The sequence below is a fragment of the Leptodactylus fuscus genome, chromosome 7 (assembly GCF_031893055.1).
Source record: "Leptodactylus fuscus isolate aLepFus1 chromosome 7, aLepFus1.hap2, whole genome shotgun sequence".
Classification (NCBI taxonomy): Eukaryota; Metazoa; Chordata; class Amphibia; order Anura; family Leptodactylidae; genus Leptodactylus; species Leptodactylus fuscus.
The window spans coordinates 8,520,302-8,538,020 of NC_134271.1; the positions used below are offsets into that span (position 1 = coordinate 8,520,302).

The 17,719-nt window shown below is 44.9% G+C and overlaps 2 protein-coding genes across 4 annotated transcripts in view; one reads left to right on the top strand and one right to left on the bottom strand.

The window, feature by feature from the left end:
• The window catches only part of SERGEF (secretion regulating guanine nucleotide exchange factor), a 32,892-nt gene extending 17,059 nt beyond the window's left edge, over positions 1–15,833 (top strand). The window contains exons 10-12 of one of the 2 annotated variants that reach the window (XM_075280915.1): positions 1,130–1,166; positions 10,362–10,523; positions 15,752–15,833. In XM_075280915.1, coding sequence (XP_075137016.1) covers positions 1,130–1,166; positions 10,362–10,523; positions 15,752–15,771 — 219 coding nt within the window. In that variant the 3' untranslated portion in view covers positions 15,772–15,833. Of the gene's footprint in view, positions 1–1,129; positions 1,167–10,361; positions 10,594–15,751 lie in introns of those variants that run through there. The other variant, XM_075280914.1, reaches the window with a different exon arrangement.
• Positions 14,270–17,719, bottom strand: part of KCNC1 (potassium voltage-gated channel subfamily C member 1) — a 63,799-nt gene continuing 60,349 nt past the window's right edge. For both annotated transcript variants that reach the window (XM_075280913.1, XM_075280911.1), the window contains one exon: positions 14,270–15,009. In XM_075280913.1, coding sequence (XP_075137014.1) covers positions 14,975–15,009 — 35 coding nt within the window. In that variant the 3' untranslated portion in view covers positions 14,270–14,974. The remainder of the gene's footprint in view (positions 15,010–17,719) is intronic.

A 17,719-nucleotide genomic window follows, 5' to 3' on the forward strand; every position in this document is an offset into this window, starting at 1 on the left:
GCACCTCACTCCATGTCTAAATGGTCTGCACCTCGCCCTACTTCATGTCTAGATGGTCTGCACCTCGCACCACTCCATGTCTAGACAGTCTGCACCTCGCACCACTCCATGTCTAGACAGTCTGCACCTCGCACCACTCCATGTCTAGACAGTCTGCACCTCGCACCACTCCATGTCTAGACAGTCTGCACCTCGCACCACTCCATGTCTAGACAGTCTGCACCTCGGTCCACTGCATGTCTAGATGGTCTGCACCTCGGTCCACTGCATGTCTAGATGGTCTGCACCTCGCACCACTCCATGTCTAGACAGTCTGCACCTCGCACCACTCCATGTCTAGACAGTCTGCACCTCGCACCACTCCATGTCTAGACAGTCTGCACCTCGCACCACTCCATGTCTAGACAGTCTGCACCTCGCACCACTCCATGTCTAGACAGTCTGCACCTCGGTCCACTCCATATCTAGATGGTCTGCACCTCACTCCATATGTAGACAGTCTGCACCTCGGTCCACTCCATGTCTAGACAGTCTGCACCTCGCCCCACTGCATGTCTAGACGGTCTGCACCTCGCCCCACTCCATGTCTAGATGGTCTGCACCTCGCCCCACTCCATGTCTGTACGGTCTTCACCTCGCTCCACTCCATGTCTATACGGTCTTCACCTCGCTCCACTCCATGTCTAGACGTTCTGCACCTCACTCCATGTCTAAATGGTCTGCACCTTACACCACTCCATATCTAGATGGTCTGTGCCTTGCCCCACTCCATGTCTATACGGTCTGCACCTCGCTCCACTCCATGTCTAGACGGTCTGCACCTCGCCCCACTCCATGTCTAGACGGTCTGCACCTCACTCCACTCCATATCTAGACAGTCTGCACCTCGCCCCACTGCATGTCTAGATAGTCTGCACCTCGCCCCACTCCATGTCTAGGCGGTCTGCACCTCGCCCCACTCCATGTCTAGACTGCTTGTGCTTTCGCACGACTCCATATCTAGATGGTTTGTAAGCTCCAGTCCTCCTGCCATTGTCAATGTGGTTCTGGTAGATAAAATTTCCGTCTTCTCAATATCTTGTTCCTTAAGCAATAAATTGACCTGACCTTTGTTTCTTTCGCTTTACAGATTGCATGCGGGTCCGAACATAACCTGGCATTGTGCGGTAAGTCTAACTCTTCTGCTGGCCCCAGTAATTATCATTATATATAAAGAACATCATTTTATAGATTTTCTATTATTATCATTGGCCAAAACTATAAATTCGACACCTTTTGCTAGTTCTGTTCTCAGACTCCCCATTGAGATCTTTAGTCCCTCATGCAGGTTTTGATGTGTTATCATTGTCAGGATTACATGTAATTGTATTTGTGGTTGTGAGGTTGTGGTTACATGTAATTGTGTACACTGTGATTGTCATGTTGTGTTACCTGTAATTGTGTACACTGTGATTGTCATGTTGTGTTACCTGTAGTTGTGTACACTCTTGTTGTGTTATCGTGATTACATGTAATTGTGTTTGTTGTTGTGACATTGTGATTAGCTATACTTGTGTACACTGTAGTTGTGTCATTGTCATTACCTATAAGTGTGTCCTGAGCCTCATGTGACTGCTGCAACCAATCAGTGACCTCGCTGGAGAGAGGACAGGTGACATCACTCACATATGTCACCGCTTCTGTAATAGCCATTGCTGAGGCCACTGATTGTCTGTGTGGCCTGGTGGCAGGGTTAAGTGAGTATGTTTTGTTTTGTTTTTCTTTAACATCTCTCCCTGCTGTCCCACAAGTTGCTTCAATTCCTGGACAATCCCTTTAAGCAGTTGGTTTATTCTGATGAATGGTGAACACGTGTGAGATCAGCCATTAAAAACCAATATGGTGTAGGTCCCAGTGCTGCTGTCAAACAGCTCTGACCCCTAAGAAGGTGCGATGTGGCATCTGGTACCAAGACACGAGTAAGTTCGGAGATGCCGCCTCTATAGAACGGAGTTGTTTTTCCTTTGCATTCCAAAGAAAGTTGATCAGATCGAGATCTGTGGTACTTGGAGACCAAGTAAATTCCTTAATTTTTTGCCATGTTCCTTATTCCTGGGCAGTGTTTGCAGTGTTCTCCTATTCAGGTGATAGGATGGGAGCTGCAATGGCGCAGAACCACCACTATACAGAGAGAACGGCTGCGGCGGCTCTCCTATTACTTCTATTACTCCGACCCACTGCTGTGACTTCCACTTTTCATAACAGTTGATCCTGGTGATAGGTCATCAGTATGTAAGATCCATTTGGGGATGGAAAACCCCCTTAATCCTGCATACCTGGGGTCCAGGGTGGTCCTGCTGATGATTCCTCAGCGCCCTGCTCTTATTGATGAATGGAAAGTAATGTGCAGAAACAACTCAGTGGTCTCTATGTCTGTGATCAGGCAGAGCGGTTATGGAGCGCTCCGCCCAATACTGAAGGCGAGTCTCTATAGGAACAGACTTTCTACCTGGTGTTGCTGCTGCAGATATACATCCTCACAACTTCTTAGATAAGTCTATTGGAAGCGAGATGGCCCCACCCCTCCCCTGCTAACCCCGCCTATTTTCCGTCACTTTGGAGGAGGACTCTCAGGCGCTTTCTATCACTGTATAGACATATAGAGCTGTCAATCACTGGGGGGGGGGGGGGCAGGACTCTCAGGTGCTTTCTATCACTGTATATACATATAGAGCTGTCAATCACTTGGGGGGGGGGGTAGGACTCTCAGGCGCTTTCTATCACTGTATAGACATATAGAGCTGTCAATCACTGGGGGGGGCAGGACTCTCAGGTGCTTTCTATCACTGTATAGACATATAGAGCTGTCAATCACTGGGGGGGGGGCAGGACTCTCAGGCGCTTTCTATCACTGTATAGACATATAGAGCTGTCAATCACTGGGGGGGGGGCAGGACTCTCAGGTGCTTTCTATCACTGTATAGACATATAGAGCTGTCAATCACTGGGGGGGGGGGCAGGACTCTCAGGTGCTTTCTATCACTGTATAGACATGTAGAGCTGTCAATCACTGGGGGGGGGCAGGACTCTCAGGCGCTTTCTATCACTGTATAGACATATAGAGCTGTCAATCACTGGGGGGGGGGCAGGACTCTCAGGTGCTTTCTATCACTGTATATACATATAGAGCTGTCAATCACTTGGGGGGGTAGGACTCTCAGGCGCTTTCTATCACTGTATAGACATATAGAGCTGTCAATCACTGGGGGGGGGTAGGACTCTCAGGCGCTTTCTATCACTGTATATACTTGAAGAGCTGTCAATCACGGGGGGGGCAGGTCTCTCAGGTGCTTTCCTTCACTGTGTATACATATAGAGCTGTCAATCACTGTTTGTTGGGAGGACTCTTGTGCTTTCTCTATCAGTGTGTACATATATACCGTAGAGCTGTCGATCACTGTGTACAAAGACTCTGGAGCATAATTGAGTTAGATCTAATGAATTTACATTTCATTAATTTTCGACAGAGGCAGATTGCTCACCGGAGAGGGGAAGAAGCTCTGCACTGTACTTTGGCTGTCTACTGTGTAACATACAATGGCCAGGTCATCATTTAAGTGCAAAATCTTATTTTGTCTACCATGCTGTCACCGCTCCATTGTAGTTTTTGACTGGCCAGGTCACCCTTTGAGTGCCAAATCTCAAAAAGCATTTTTTGCAATAGAGTCATCCCAAAAATTTTGTATCCAATTCATTTATAGTATAAGAAAAATATATCACATAAGTAGTCCAGTAAAATGACTAGAAAAATACAGATTATGGGGATAATGTCACTCCATAAGGAGAGACCACCTATTAGGTGTGTGGAGACTTATACAGCCATAGTCGCTCCACTGTAAGGGATCATGGGAGGAATATGCAAATCTGTCTCCCAAGATGTAAATAGGGAGACAGTGCCTCTGTTATGCTGCCCTCTATAGGAAGCACCCTGAACATCATGCCCAACTTTCCCAGAAGCCTTTACTGCATAATGTGGGATTTTTACCATGTTAGTTTCTCAGCTACGAACGGCCGTTTCGGTCTGGTTGGACCTCGTCAGCGCAGCATAGAGAGAACTGACTTGGTAGAATTGAGAGGCTGAGAGACCAGATTATGGGGATAATATCACTCCATAAGGAGAGACCACCTATTAGGTGTGTGGAGACTTATTCAGCCATAGTCGCTCCACTGTAAGGGATCATGGGAGTAATATGCAAATCTGTCTCCCAAGATGTAAACAAGGAGACATAATCCCACATTATGCAGTAAAGGCTTCTGTGACGCAGTCACCTTTAGTTCTATGTGTTTTGTCTTCCTCCTCCTCTCCACACAGTCTTTCTTCCCAGTCAGTCGCGACTTCCTCATCCGTCCTAGTAATGTGGCACCGGCAGAGAAAGCTATTCCTCCAAGTCTGAGTCTTCCTCTTTTTGATGAGTTGGATGAGAACAGACTTGTGGAGGAGGCCGAGGTGGAAGACATGACTGTTGGTAATGTAGGACGTAAAAGGACAGACCAGGCAAGCTCCGGTGGTAGCGACAGATACGTTTCTCGTACGTTTTGTTTTGTTTATTTTTTACAGTCCCTTCTTTACTTTCTGACCATTCATGTTGTTACAAAATTCTCTTCAAAATAACTTTTGCACTTGCAAGTCCCTACAATGGGATAGTTTTTGTAAAAGATATTTCTTCTTCCAATTTAACTTCCCTGTTGGTATGGAAAATAAAACGTGGGCATGCAAATTTTTGCAGTGTTTTTAATGTTAAAAAGCGTTAAATAGGTTCCAGTTCTTTTTATGGTTAAACATGCAGTTTGTATCTACTGCCTGTCATCCGTTTTCCCATAGACACACATGTTACTGTCACTTTGACATTACTTTGGCTGTGTTTGCCTTAGCTAGGAATATGCTAGATAGATTACTGGGAGTCCTGCCAGTGTTATACACTGTATTATAGATATAGTTCTACCTATAATACATAGCGTATGACACTGTCTGGGCTCCTAGGACTATCTGTGAAATATAGTCTATGACACAGGAATTCTAGGACATACACTGTGTCGTACACTATTTTTTAGGAGCCCTGACAGTGTCATACACTATGTATTATAGATATGTATAGTCCTAGGAGCCCTGACAGTGTCATATACTATGTATTATAGATATATAGTCCTAGGAGCCCTGACAGTGTCATACACTATGTATTATAGATATATAGTCCTAGGAGCCCTGACAGTGTCATACACTATGTATTATAGATATGTATAGTCCTAGGAGCCCTGACAGTGCCATACACTATGTATTATAGATATATATAGTCCTAGGAGCCCTGACAGTGTCATACACTATGTATTATAGATATATATAGTCCTAGGCAGGGCCGCCATCAGGAATTTTGGGGCCCCATACAGCCTAAGTGTCTGGCCCCCCCCCGCTATTTTAAAATGCGAGATACCAATTCTGTATTACATTTACCTTTATTTAGCAGCTTTACAAGGCTTAATCAGGCCCCAGTTCCCTCTCCGCAGTGCCGCACACCTGATGCCCCAACAATCCCCCTCCCCCCCCGTCCACCTTCTAACATCTTTCCACTGCCCCCTGTACCCATACCTCCCAACTTTTGAAGAACCAAAAGAGGGACAAAATGTGCGCCGCGGCAAATTTAGCCCCACCCACCGTTATGTTGACTCCACCCATTCTCATTAATTTTTCATGTGCCCGCACACAGTATAATCCTCCTACAGTCACCCGTACATTATATGTCCCCCCTCTATCTCTCCCCCAGCTTCATATACACCCTTCATCTGCACCCAGTTTCATGTCTCCCACCCAATCTCTGCCCCCAGATTCATGTCCGCCCATCCATTTCTGCCCCCAGTTTCATGTTCCCCCCCTCCATCTCTGCCCCCAGTTTCATGTCCCCTCCATCTCTACCCCCAGATTCATGTCCCTCCATCTCTGCCCCCAGATTCATGTCCTCTCCATCTCTACCCCCAGATTCATGCCCTCCATCTCTGCCCCCATATTCATGTCCCCTCCATCTCTGCCCCCATATTCATGTCCCCTCCATCTCTGCCCCCATATTCATGTCCCCTCCATCTCTGCCCCCATATTCATGTCCCCTCCATCTCTGCCCCCATATTCATGTCCCCTCCATCTCTGCCCCATATACATGTCCCTCCATCTCTGCCCCCATTGTCATGTCGTCCTCTCCATCTCTGCCCCCAGTTTCACGTTCCATATTACACTGACTGACTTACCTTCTCCTTCGTTCCCTCGCAGCTCTCTGCGCGCCTCTCTCTCACTGGCGCACAGTTATAGACGCGATGTGACGTCATCACATCGCGTCTACAAGCCAGTAGCGGAGGCGGAGAAGGGAGGAGCTGACACATGTCAGCTCCTCGCTTCAGCTGCATATGTGTCAGGGAGAGAGGCGCGCAGCGGCGAAGCGAGAAGCTGACCTGTGTCAGCTCCTTGCTTCAGCCGCGTATGTCTTCAACTCAGATCTGCGTCCTCTGGATGCAGATCTGAGTTGAAATAGGACATACACAATGACTGCTACGGGCGCCAGGGGGCCGGCACACGGTGGCGGGCCAAAACCGGGCCCCCCCATTTTTCAATTTGGCCGGGCCCCTGACGCCAGTACCAGTAGTACTGCCCTATCGGCGGCCCTGGTCCTAGGAGTCCTGACAGTGTCATACACTATGTATTATAGATATATACACTCACCGGCCACTTTATTAGGTACACCTGTCCAACTGCTCGTTAACACTTAATTTCTAATCAGCCAATCACATGGCGGCAACTCAGTGCATTTAGGCATGTAGACATGGTCAAGACTATCTCCTGCAGTTCAAACCGAGCATCAGTATGGGGAAGAAAGGTGATTTGAGTGCCTTTGAACGTGGCATGGTTGTTGGTGCCAGAAGGGCTGGTCTGAGTATTTCAGAAACTGCTGATCTACTGGGATTTTCACGCACAACCATCTCCAGGGTTTACAGAGAATGGTCCGAAAAAGAAAAAACATCCAGTGAGCGGCAGTTCTGTGGGCGGAAATGCGTTGTTGATGCCAGAGGTCAGAGGAGAATGGCCAGACTGGTTCGAGCTGATAGAAAGGCAACAGTGACTCAAATAGCCACCCGTTACAACCAAGGTAGCCAGAAGAGCATCTCTGAACGCCGCACAGTACGTCCAACTTTGAGGCTACAGATGGGCTACAGCAGCAGAAGACCACACCGGGTGCCACTCCTTTCAGCTAAGAACAGGAAACTGAGGCTACAATTTGCACAAGCTCATCGAAATTGGACAATTGAAGATTGGAAAAACGTTGCCTGGTCTGATGAGTCTCGATTTCTGCTGCGACATTCGGATGGTAGGGTCAGAATTTGGCGTCAACAACATGAAAGCATGGATCCATCCTGCCTTGTATCGGTAACGGTTCAGGCTGGTGGTGGTGGTGTCATGGTGTGGGGAATATTTTCTTGGCACTCTTTGGGCCCCTTGGTACCAATTGAGCATCGTTGCAACGCCAAAGCCTACCTGAGTATTGTTGCTGACCATGTCCATCCCTTTATGACCACAATGTACCCAACATCTGATGGCTACTTTCAGCAGGATAATGCAATGCCATGTCATAAAGCTGGAATCATCTCAGACTGGTTTCTTGAACATGACAATGAGTTCACTGTACTCCAATGGCCTCCACAGTCACCAGATCTCAATCCAATAGAGGAGCATCTTTGGGATGTGGTGGAACGGGAGATTCGCATCATGGATGTGCAGCCGACAAATCTGCGACTGCAACTGTGTGATGCCATCATGTCAATATGGACCAAAATCTCTGAGGAATGCTTCCAGCACCTTGTTGAATCTATGCCACGAAAAATTGAGGCATTTCTGAAGGCAAAAGGGGGTCCAACCCGTTACTAGCATGGTGTACCTAATAAAGTGGCCGGTGAGTGTATAGTCCTGGAGCCCTGACAGTGTCATACACTATGTATTATAGATAAGCTCCTAGTAGCCATAAACTGTGTGTTAAGCCAATTTAAACCTTGGTTCATAACAATGTTATTTGACCTGCAATGGATCTTGGGACAGAACCATCCAAACCTGAAACAAAACAAACCATTAGAAGTCCCCCTGTCTGTAGTCATTACTGAATATTGATACAATATATCGGCTTATACCGATCGTCCTTGTTATATAACTCATCTCATTTTGTGTTCTGTCCTCTGCGGTGTCACATTTGGTAGCGGTCGTGTTCTTGGTACATTAGTCAGTGTCACTGTACACTACAGCCGTCCTGTAGCATTGTCAACACTAAGTGTCAGAATAAGGCCACACTGATCTCAGACCGCCGCCGCTGCGCTCACCACGTGCCGAGATTGGAAATTTCTGTGTGATTCATTTAGTAATTCTTCAGTAAATTTCCTTTCTCTATAACCTACAAGTCTCGCTGCGATGGCTGCAGATTGGAAGAAAACATAACTTGTTCGCCACACACTGAGATTTGTGAATGAGAACATAGGAAATGAATTATAGAAAACACTGTGGTTAATTGTGAGAGGAAAGCCGAGCGCAGCTGGGAAGAGCATTGTCACGAGCTGGCACCGGAGAAACCGGAACGGCTGGGCTCAAGGTCACATGCCAAATTATCCAGGGATTTGTCATTGATCTGATAACCTGGGCACGGTCCTCTAATAGTAGATGTGGATATTCTGTATGAGTGGGAGAGGCTCGGAGCCAAAAAAGAATGACATGCAAACCAAGAGGATGAAGAAGAACTCCAGATGTTTTTGACGTTAAGATCTTTCCCGTGACATTGACATTCCGAAAGTTTTTTTTGCAGTGATAAGACGTGCAGGCCTGCGGCACATAAGGCTAAGTCCACATCTGCATCGGAGTCTGCATTGGACACTCCGCAGATGAAACCACAAGAAATCGGGAGAGAGAAGAGTCCTGAAATCAGCGGACACCCGGGAGACCCCATTATAGTCTGTGGGGTCCGCGGGTGACCGCTGTTTTAGCAGTCGGGCTGAGTTGCCAGATTCTAACACCCCTAACTCTAAGAGATTTTAGTGTACGAAGCTGTCCAAGGTGTATTTTATTGCGGGGCAGTCTGTCGTTTTCATTGATAATATTTTGGGGAACTGAAGATTTTATTCCAGTTTTTGGGAGGCAAAGCAGTAAAAAAGAAGGGTAATTCAGCGATTTTGTTTTCTTCTGCCGCCACGACGTTCACCCTATAGGACAAACTTTATATATTTTAATGGTTCAGGCAATTTTTGGACTTGGGGACGCCTAATGTGTTTATATTTTTATATAAAGGTGGCTGATTTGAACTTTTAGGGGATTTAAAAAAAAAAAAATTTTTTTTTTTTTTAGCATCCTAAGGTGGGCTTGAACCTGTGATCTTTAGTAGAGATGAGCGAGTACTGTTGGGATCAGCCGATCCGAACAGCACGCTCGCATAGAAATGAATGGACGTAGCCGGCATGCGGGGGGTTAAGCGGCTGGCCGCCGTCAAAGCGGAAGTACCAAGTGCATCCATTCATTTCTATGGAGCGTGGTGTTCGGATCGGCTGATCCCAACAGTACTCACTCATCTCTAATCTTTAGATCTCTTGTGCCATAGACTGCAATACTGCTGTATGTTTCCCACAGGCAGGTTTCTATAATGACACTACTAAGGGACCATTCACACGGAGTAAATTGGCGCTGATTCTGCTTCGATAACTCGCGGCAGAATTAGCGCTGATAAAGAAGACTCCCATTGACTTCAATGGGTTCCGCGTGAAAAACAGAACCCATGGGAGTCTTTTTGTCAGCGCCGATTCTGCCGCGAGTTATCATGGCAGAATCAGTGCCAGTTTACTCCATGTGAATGCCCCCTTAAGGTTGGCCTGGGAACTTACAGAAGGCTCCCAGCTCCCATGACAAGGCCTGCCTCCTGTGATCGTGACCCCATCACTGATCACAAATTTGAACATAAACTCCAAGATGTCTTACTCCATTTGACCACGGAATCTGAGTGTGTTAAGTGCCTGTGGTCAGAGTCTTGTCCGATCACAGGCACTACAGCCGGGTCACTGCTGTGTAAAACCCAATGGCTACTGCGACTGCTCTGCCAAATTAGTGTCCATCTATGTCCGGGTGCACCTGGGGGTGCAAGGGTTAAAAACCTTTTTTTTTTTTTTTTTTTTTAATCTCTTCTGACTCTCTTTGATGTGATCTTCTGATTTGCTTTGTTCATGTCAATCCCTTTCCTTGTCCTGTAATAAATCGTAAGCTTCTATTGATTTTCGGAATATCCTGTACCAATGCCAAGCTGCTCTTCTTATATTTTTAGGGGATACAGTCTATTCGTGGGGATGGAACGAGCATGGGATGTGCGGAACCGGTGGCGAAGACAATGTGCCCACGCCAACGGCAGTCGGACTTCCCACATCGGGCAGAGTGACGCTGATCGGGTGTGGAGCCGGACACTCTCTAGTCCTGTGCGCGCCTCCAGGTCAGCGACCGCCACGTGTTTCCGGTGACTCTCGGTGCAGATGAATTTTATATTTTTTCCTATATTTTATATTTTGCACAAGAAGCTGAATAAATATGTTTAATGCTGAGGCTGAGACCGCTGTGGTCAATGGGGGGCGCATTGGAGGTGACTGTCCTGGACGAGATATACAGGCACATTGACCAAGGTATTTATGGCTGTTTTCTGATGTAATCCCATTGAATGGTGTATTAACCCTTTCCTGCCACAGCCGTTTTTTTTTATTTTCGTTTTTTTCTCTCCACCTTCCGGAAATCACAATTTTTTTTATTTATTTTTTTAAGATTTGCGTTCACGGGGCTTACTTTTTGCCGTACAGATTGTACTTTGTAGCGTTACCATTTAATATTCCATTAACTTTTTTTATTTTTCCATTAACAGGAAAAACATTATAGTCTATGGGGTCCGTGGGCTTTTACTGCAGAGTGCTTGCAATTTCGTTTGGTATACTGTTCGGGAGGTCCCCATGCAGACTGCCCCGGACGGAATACCAACGCAGATGTGAACGAGGGATAAGGAGGAGTGTAGTTTAACCGTATTTAGCTATAATTTAAGTCAGCCTTGGGCAGATGGGTGGTGTGCACTACCAAAATGGAGTCAGCCACAGCCCCAAATGTGCAAGGCAACTAACAGAAGTGGTCAGCACTGGCAAACAATATGAACAAAAGGTACGGATGCGTGTTACTGTGGCTGCAATAGACTGGCAAACACAAACAGTTGCATCTCTGCTAGTACCAAGGGCATTACTGCAAAAACGACTGTATATAAGGATGTGTGAAAATGAGGTTCCTGGTAATATAAAAAATAGTGCACTCCTCAGTAATGGTGGGTGATCATACACATCACATACAGTGACCTCCTCAGTAATGGTGAGTTATAGACAACACATATAGTGCAATCCTCAGTAATGGTGAGTTATCATACACATTGCATACAATGCACTCCTAAATCATGGTGAATTATAGACCACATGCAGTGCACTGCTCACTAATAGAGAGTTATCATTGAAATCACATACTCTTCACTAGACAGTAATAGTAAGTTATCATAGACATAACATATTGTAATGGTGAGTGGTTGTGCACAGTGCACCCTTCAGTAATGGTGAGTTATCATAGACATCACATGCGCATCATTCTTTAGTAATGGGGTATTTTTATGGACATGGCATACAATGCACCTCTCAGTAATGGTGAGATATCGTAGACATCACATGCAGTGCACCCATGAATTGTGAGTTATCATAGACCGCATATGTAATGTACTTCTTAGTAATAGTGAATTATCATAGACATGCCATACTATGTCTTCCTCAGGAACAATGATATATCATAGATGGCATACTCACCAGAATGTGTATGACACTAGTGGAATATTCAGTCATGGTGACTTACAGTGCACGCCTCAGTAATGGTGAGTTATAGACATCACATACAGTGCACCCCTCAGTAATACTAAATTATCATATGGGAAGAATATGCAAATCTGCCTTCCATGATGTAATTAGGAAGACAGTTGCTGCCTCATTGTTGCAAACCAATAGAGGGCGCTCACTGGAATGTGCAAGCCTGTCTTAAGACAGGATTCCAGTGAAATAACCCAATAATGGCTGCTCCCTTTAGCCTCATGCCCGACCTTCCAAGAGGCCTTTGTTTAGCAATGACGCTGGGATTATTACCAGGTTATAGTCTCTCAATCGAGGACAGCTGTTTCGATCTGGTTGGATCTCATCAGCCCGATGTAGAGAGGACTATAACCTGGTAGAGGTGAGAGGCTTAGACAGGGTTTGCAACAATGAGGCAGCAACTGTCTTCCTAATTACATCATGGAAGGCGGATTTGCATATTCTTCCCATAGTTCCTTGCAAAGTGGAGTGCTAAAGGCTTAACAAGTCTCCACACACCTATATGGTGGTCTCTCCCTAAGGAGTGACAATATCCCCCGTAAATTATCATAGACATAACATACTGTAATGGTGAGTTTTCATAGACCTCCATATAGAACACTCCTCGGTAACAGTGAGTTTTTAAAGACACCTGATGCAGTGCGCTCAGGAACATTGATTTATCATAGATAGTCAGTGTAGTGTACTCCATAGTAATAGTGAGTTATAGACATCACACATGGTGTACTCTTCTGTAACAGTGAGTTATAGACATCGCATGCAGTGCAATCCTCAGTAATGGTGAGTTATAGATATCACATATCACTCACTATTTAGTAATAATGTTATCAGAGACATAACATACTGTAATAGTGAGTTATAGACATCACAGACAGTGCTTCCCTTAGGAATGTTGATTTATCATAGACAGTATATGTAGTGTACTCCTCAGTAATGGTGAGTTATTCTATAATTATCTTCTGTAATGGTGAGACATCGCATGCAGTGCACTCCTCAGTAATGGCAGTAATAGTGAGTTATCATAGACATCACATACCTTTCACTCCTTTGCAATTGTGAGTTTTCATAGACATAACATACTGTAATGGAGAGTTATCATAGACATCACGTATGGAACCCTTCTCATTAACAGTGAGTTTTTATAGACATCACATGCAGTGCACTCAGGAACATTAATTTATCAAAGCAAATGCAGTGCACTCCTTAGTAATAGTGAGGTATAGACATCATATACCGTGCACTCCTCAGTAATAGTTAGTTATAGAGTTATCAGACATAACATACTGCAATAGTGAGTTATCATATATTTTGCATACAGTGCACTCCTCATTAATGTGAGTTATAGACATCACATACAGTGCACTCCTCTGGAAAGTTGAGTTATCATAGGCAGCAAATGTAGTGCACTCCTCAGTAATGGTGAGTTATTCTAGAATTATTCTCAGTAATGGTAAAATATCACACTTGGTGCACTCCTTAGTAATGGTGAGATATAGACGTCACATACAGTGCACTCCTCAGTAATGTGAGTTATAGATGACACTTTTGGTGTACCTTTCAGCAGTGGTGAGTTACCATAGACCTCTGATGCAGTGCACTCACAAATGTTAATTTCTCATAGATGGTATATGTAGTGTACTCCTCAATAATAGTGAATTCTCATAGACCTCATACTTGGTGTACTCTTCACTAATAGTGAGTTTTCATGGACATCACATACACTTCACTTTATAATAGTGAGTTATCTCAGACATCACATACAGGTCACTTCTCCCTAATAGTGAGTTCCCACTCCTCAGTAATATAGGGAACTGGAACTAAGCTCTTTTTGTTAGAGACACTATATATGTATTGCATAGGCGTATAGTCACAGTATACAGTGCACTACTAATAGTGAGGTATTTGTATACATTGTACTCTCTAGTAAGCCATCCCCTGACTGACCGTACATTGTATTGCGAGTGTATCTTCTTCTACTTACCCGCGCGACGACTCTCGTCTCACTTTCCAGCTTCGCCGTTCTTCTCTCATGATATTATTTCTTAGCATGAGACCTGCGGCACGGAATTCCACACAAATGACATTATAAATTGCGCAAAACCAATCACCATCAGCGACTTTCCTCCAACATACTCGTCTATAGAGCAGGCAGTCGAAGTTACAATACAAAATTTATTTCATGCAAGTTTGTTTTTTTTTGTTTTTTTTTCGTTTTTTTTTTTTTTGCATAACATTTTTTGCATGCATCTTTTTTTTTTTTTTTTTGCCCAAACGTATCAGTTTGCATACAGTGCCAGTCTGTTTCGTACTTGGACAAGTGTTTCCTGATTTTTTTCGTTACTACAAGTCCCAGCATTGAATGAACACGTTTCATGTTTGGAATCCAAGTCTGGTTATTTAATAAAGAACAATCTTTAGGGATTTACCACCATGGGTCATGTATACAGCGATAACGTACAAGAGACCTCCTATGGACAGTCACTATAGGCCACTTGTTAACAGGTCAGGTATAGGCTCCATGTTCACAAGCATGCCAATGAAAACGGGGAAATAAAATCCGACTAGTCACAAGTCGCCATCCATCTAGAGATGTAGATATACAGTGCGCGGACCTGGTCAATGTGACCGATGGCTGCCAGAGTGCACTTCTTGTTAAGAGTCCATGTACAAAAAGTCAACCCGGAGCAATTCAATGTACAGTATGGTTTGCTACATAATGTATGTAAAAGAAAATATATGCATTTTACAGAATCCTCTGCTTCTGCGCTTTTTACATCATGCAATTCATGCTAAATAAAGGGGGAAAAAAAAAAATCGGTTCCTCTACAGTTTTTTTTTTACATTTTGGCAGCATCGCTCTAGGGGTCACCTCACCCGAACCCCTTTGGATAGGTAGGGTTTTGCCTGACGTGGTTATGTTTGTCCATATGCAGGGGTGAGTACAACACGCCGCTTCTTTCCTGCACATCAGCCCAAGCCATCATCATGGCTGCCTCTGTTTGCATATTTAGCAATGACACGATGCTCTTTGCAAAAACATGCCTGTAAAATATACAATGAAGACTTAAAAGACTCCTCCACCGTCTTTTTTTTTTTTCATTCAAGCTCGTCGATATAACTTTTTTTTGAAAGAGAAATGGAAAAAAAAAACAAACAAAAGAAGTGGTGGAGCGACATGCAGAGGCAGCCATTTTTCTTCTCCATCGGAAACTTAAGTTATCATTTCCATGCAGCTGAATATTGCTTCTACTTTAATAGGCGCCCATGCAATATAATCATCCTACTTGCGCAGACTCTTGCTGGGTTCCTATGGCTCAAAGAATATCCTGAGAGAGAGAACGGTTCTTCCTTTGTCTCCATTTTTTAATTTTTTTTTACATTTTTTTTTTGTTTCCCGCAAATGACAGCAGCCAGTGAAGTCCAATGTTAGCCAAGAGGAGAAAAAAAAGCATCAAACTAGCAAGACACTATCGTAGGTGGTCCTATATACCAAGATCATGCAGCATATGGCCCGCCAGAAGAGCGCGCTGCCCGCTTTTCCTTCGTCTTTCGCTATTTTGATACTGGGGGTTATCAGTGGCACCGAGGAAACGGGAGCATAGTAAAGAAAATGGTTACAAAGCTGGTTATAGACCATTCTCTGCTACTGATCCATGCTACATGATGAATGGGAGAGAGAGAAGAGTGAGAGGCGATGTGCAGACACTGGAGGGCGCTCTACCCCGGTAATGTTAGCTATGACTTTTTGTTATTTTTTTACTTTTTTTTTTTTTTTTTTTTTTAGAACCTTCATTTGGAAGATGAAATGCAAAGTACAGCAGTGGATCATAAAGTTGAATGGACTAAGAATGAGGTCAACAGTGTAGCCATTTCAGCGGGATTCCCATGCACTGTTACATGCTGAGAGTTGTATCACTTGGCAACAAAATCCAGCGGAGACAAACTATGGAGAGATTACAAGATGAGAGATCACAGAGGAGATGTCACCGGTGCACACACTACAAGCGTCTGCTCCTAGCCTTGCTTATGTAAGTGCTTTGTTTTGTGCCTCGGGGCTGACTTTTTCCTTCCGCATGCATTGGCAATATTTCCAGCATTTTGGAGGAAAAAAAAAAAACCCAAAAAACCCCATTTATAAATAGCATTGTCGAGACGGTTGGAGGTGCAGCTCTGCGCTAGGCTCGGATTCTACCTATAGCACGCTATCGACAGGCTTACTAAGGAGTCCTTGGCATCTGCAGCTGCTCTCTGGTGTCTGCGTTGCAGGATCGGCCTCTGAAACTGAATTTCGAGATGGCAATGCAGTATTTGCAGTACGCCGTACCCTCACATCCATTCCTCCTGTTGCCATAGTGATACCACCCACTTGCTTGCAGCTACAGACATAGCATGCAGCCATTTTCTTGCTTTTACACATGCAGAGGGAACAAGTCGGCAGACAATGGAATCAGATTATGACAATAATAACAATGCTCTTAACACACGTCTGATGGCCGACAAGTGGTGACAGAAACATTTTTACCAAGCGGACTTTCATTGTTTTTTTTCACGACAAGCTAGGTTCTGAATGATAGACATTGCTACTAACATAAGAGACACTGAAGATGAGCTGTATGGATCTCGTTGTGTGGACCTTGTCGTGTGGTACTCGTGGTGTGGACCCTACTGTGCTGAGTGAACCTCATTGTGTGGACCCTACTGTCTTCATCTCATTGTATGAACCTCATTGTGTGGATCTGATTGCGTTTACCTCAGTCTGTGGATCTGATTGCGTTTACATCACGGTGTGGATGTTGTTGTGTGCCTGTTGTGGACCTCGTTGTGTGGATCTCCTATTGTGGACCTCACTGTGTTTACCTCACTGTCACTGTGTGGATGTCCTGTTGTGGACCTCCTTGTGTGGACCTCATTGTATTTACCTCATCGTGTGGATATGGCTGTTTACCTCATTGTGTTTACCTCCCTGTGTGGATCTCCTATTGTGGACCTCACTGTGTTTCCTTCATTGTGTTTACCTCACCATGTGGATATGACTGTGTTGACCTCATTACATTTACCTCAATGTCACTGTGTGGATGTCCTGTTGTGGACCTTGTTATGAAGGCCTGTGTTTACCTCATCATATGGATCTCCTATTGTGGACCTCACCGTGTGGATATGTCTGTGTTGACCTCATTGTGTTTACCTCAGTTTCACTTTGTGGATGTCCTGTTATGGACCTCACCGTGTGGACCTCATTATGTTTACCTCACCGTGTGGATACCCTAGAGTGGACCTCATTTTGTAGATGTCATGTTGTGGACCTCATTGTGTTGACCTCACCGTGTGGATGTGACTGTGTTGACCTCATTGTGTTTACCACTGTGTGGATGTCCTGTTATGGACCTCGTTGTGTGGACCTCATTGTGTTGACCTCACCTTGTGGATGTGACTGTGTTGACCTCACTATGTTTACCTCTCTGTGTGGATCTCCTATTGTGGACCTCGTTGTGTTTACCTCATCGTGTGGCTGTCATGTTGTGGACTTCATTGTGTGGCTGTCATGTTGTGGACCTCATTGTGTTTACCTCATTGTGTGGATGTCATGTTGTGGACCTCATTGTGTGGATGTCATGTTGTGGACCTCATTGTGTGGATGTCACGTTGTGGACCTCATTGTGTTTACCTCATCGTGTGGCTGTCATGTTGTGGACCTCATTGTGTTTACCTCATCGTGTGGCTGTCATGTTGTGGACCTCATTGTGTGGATGTC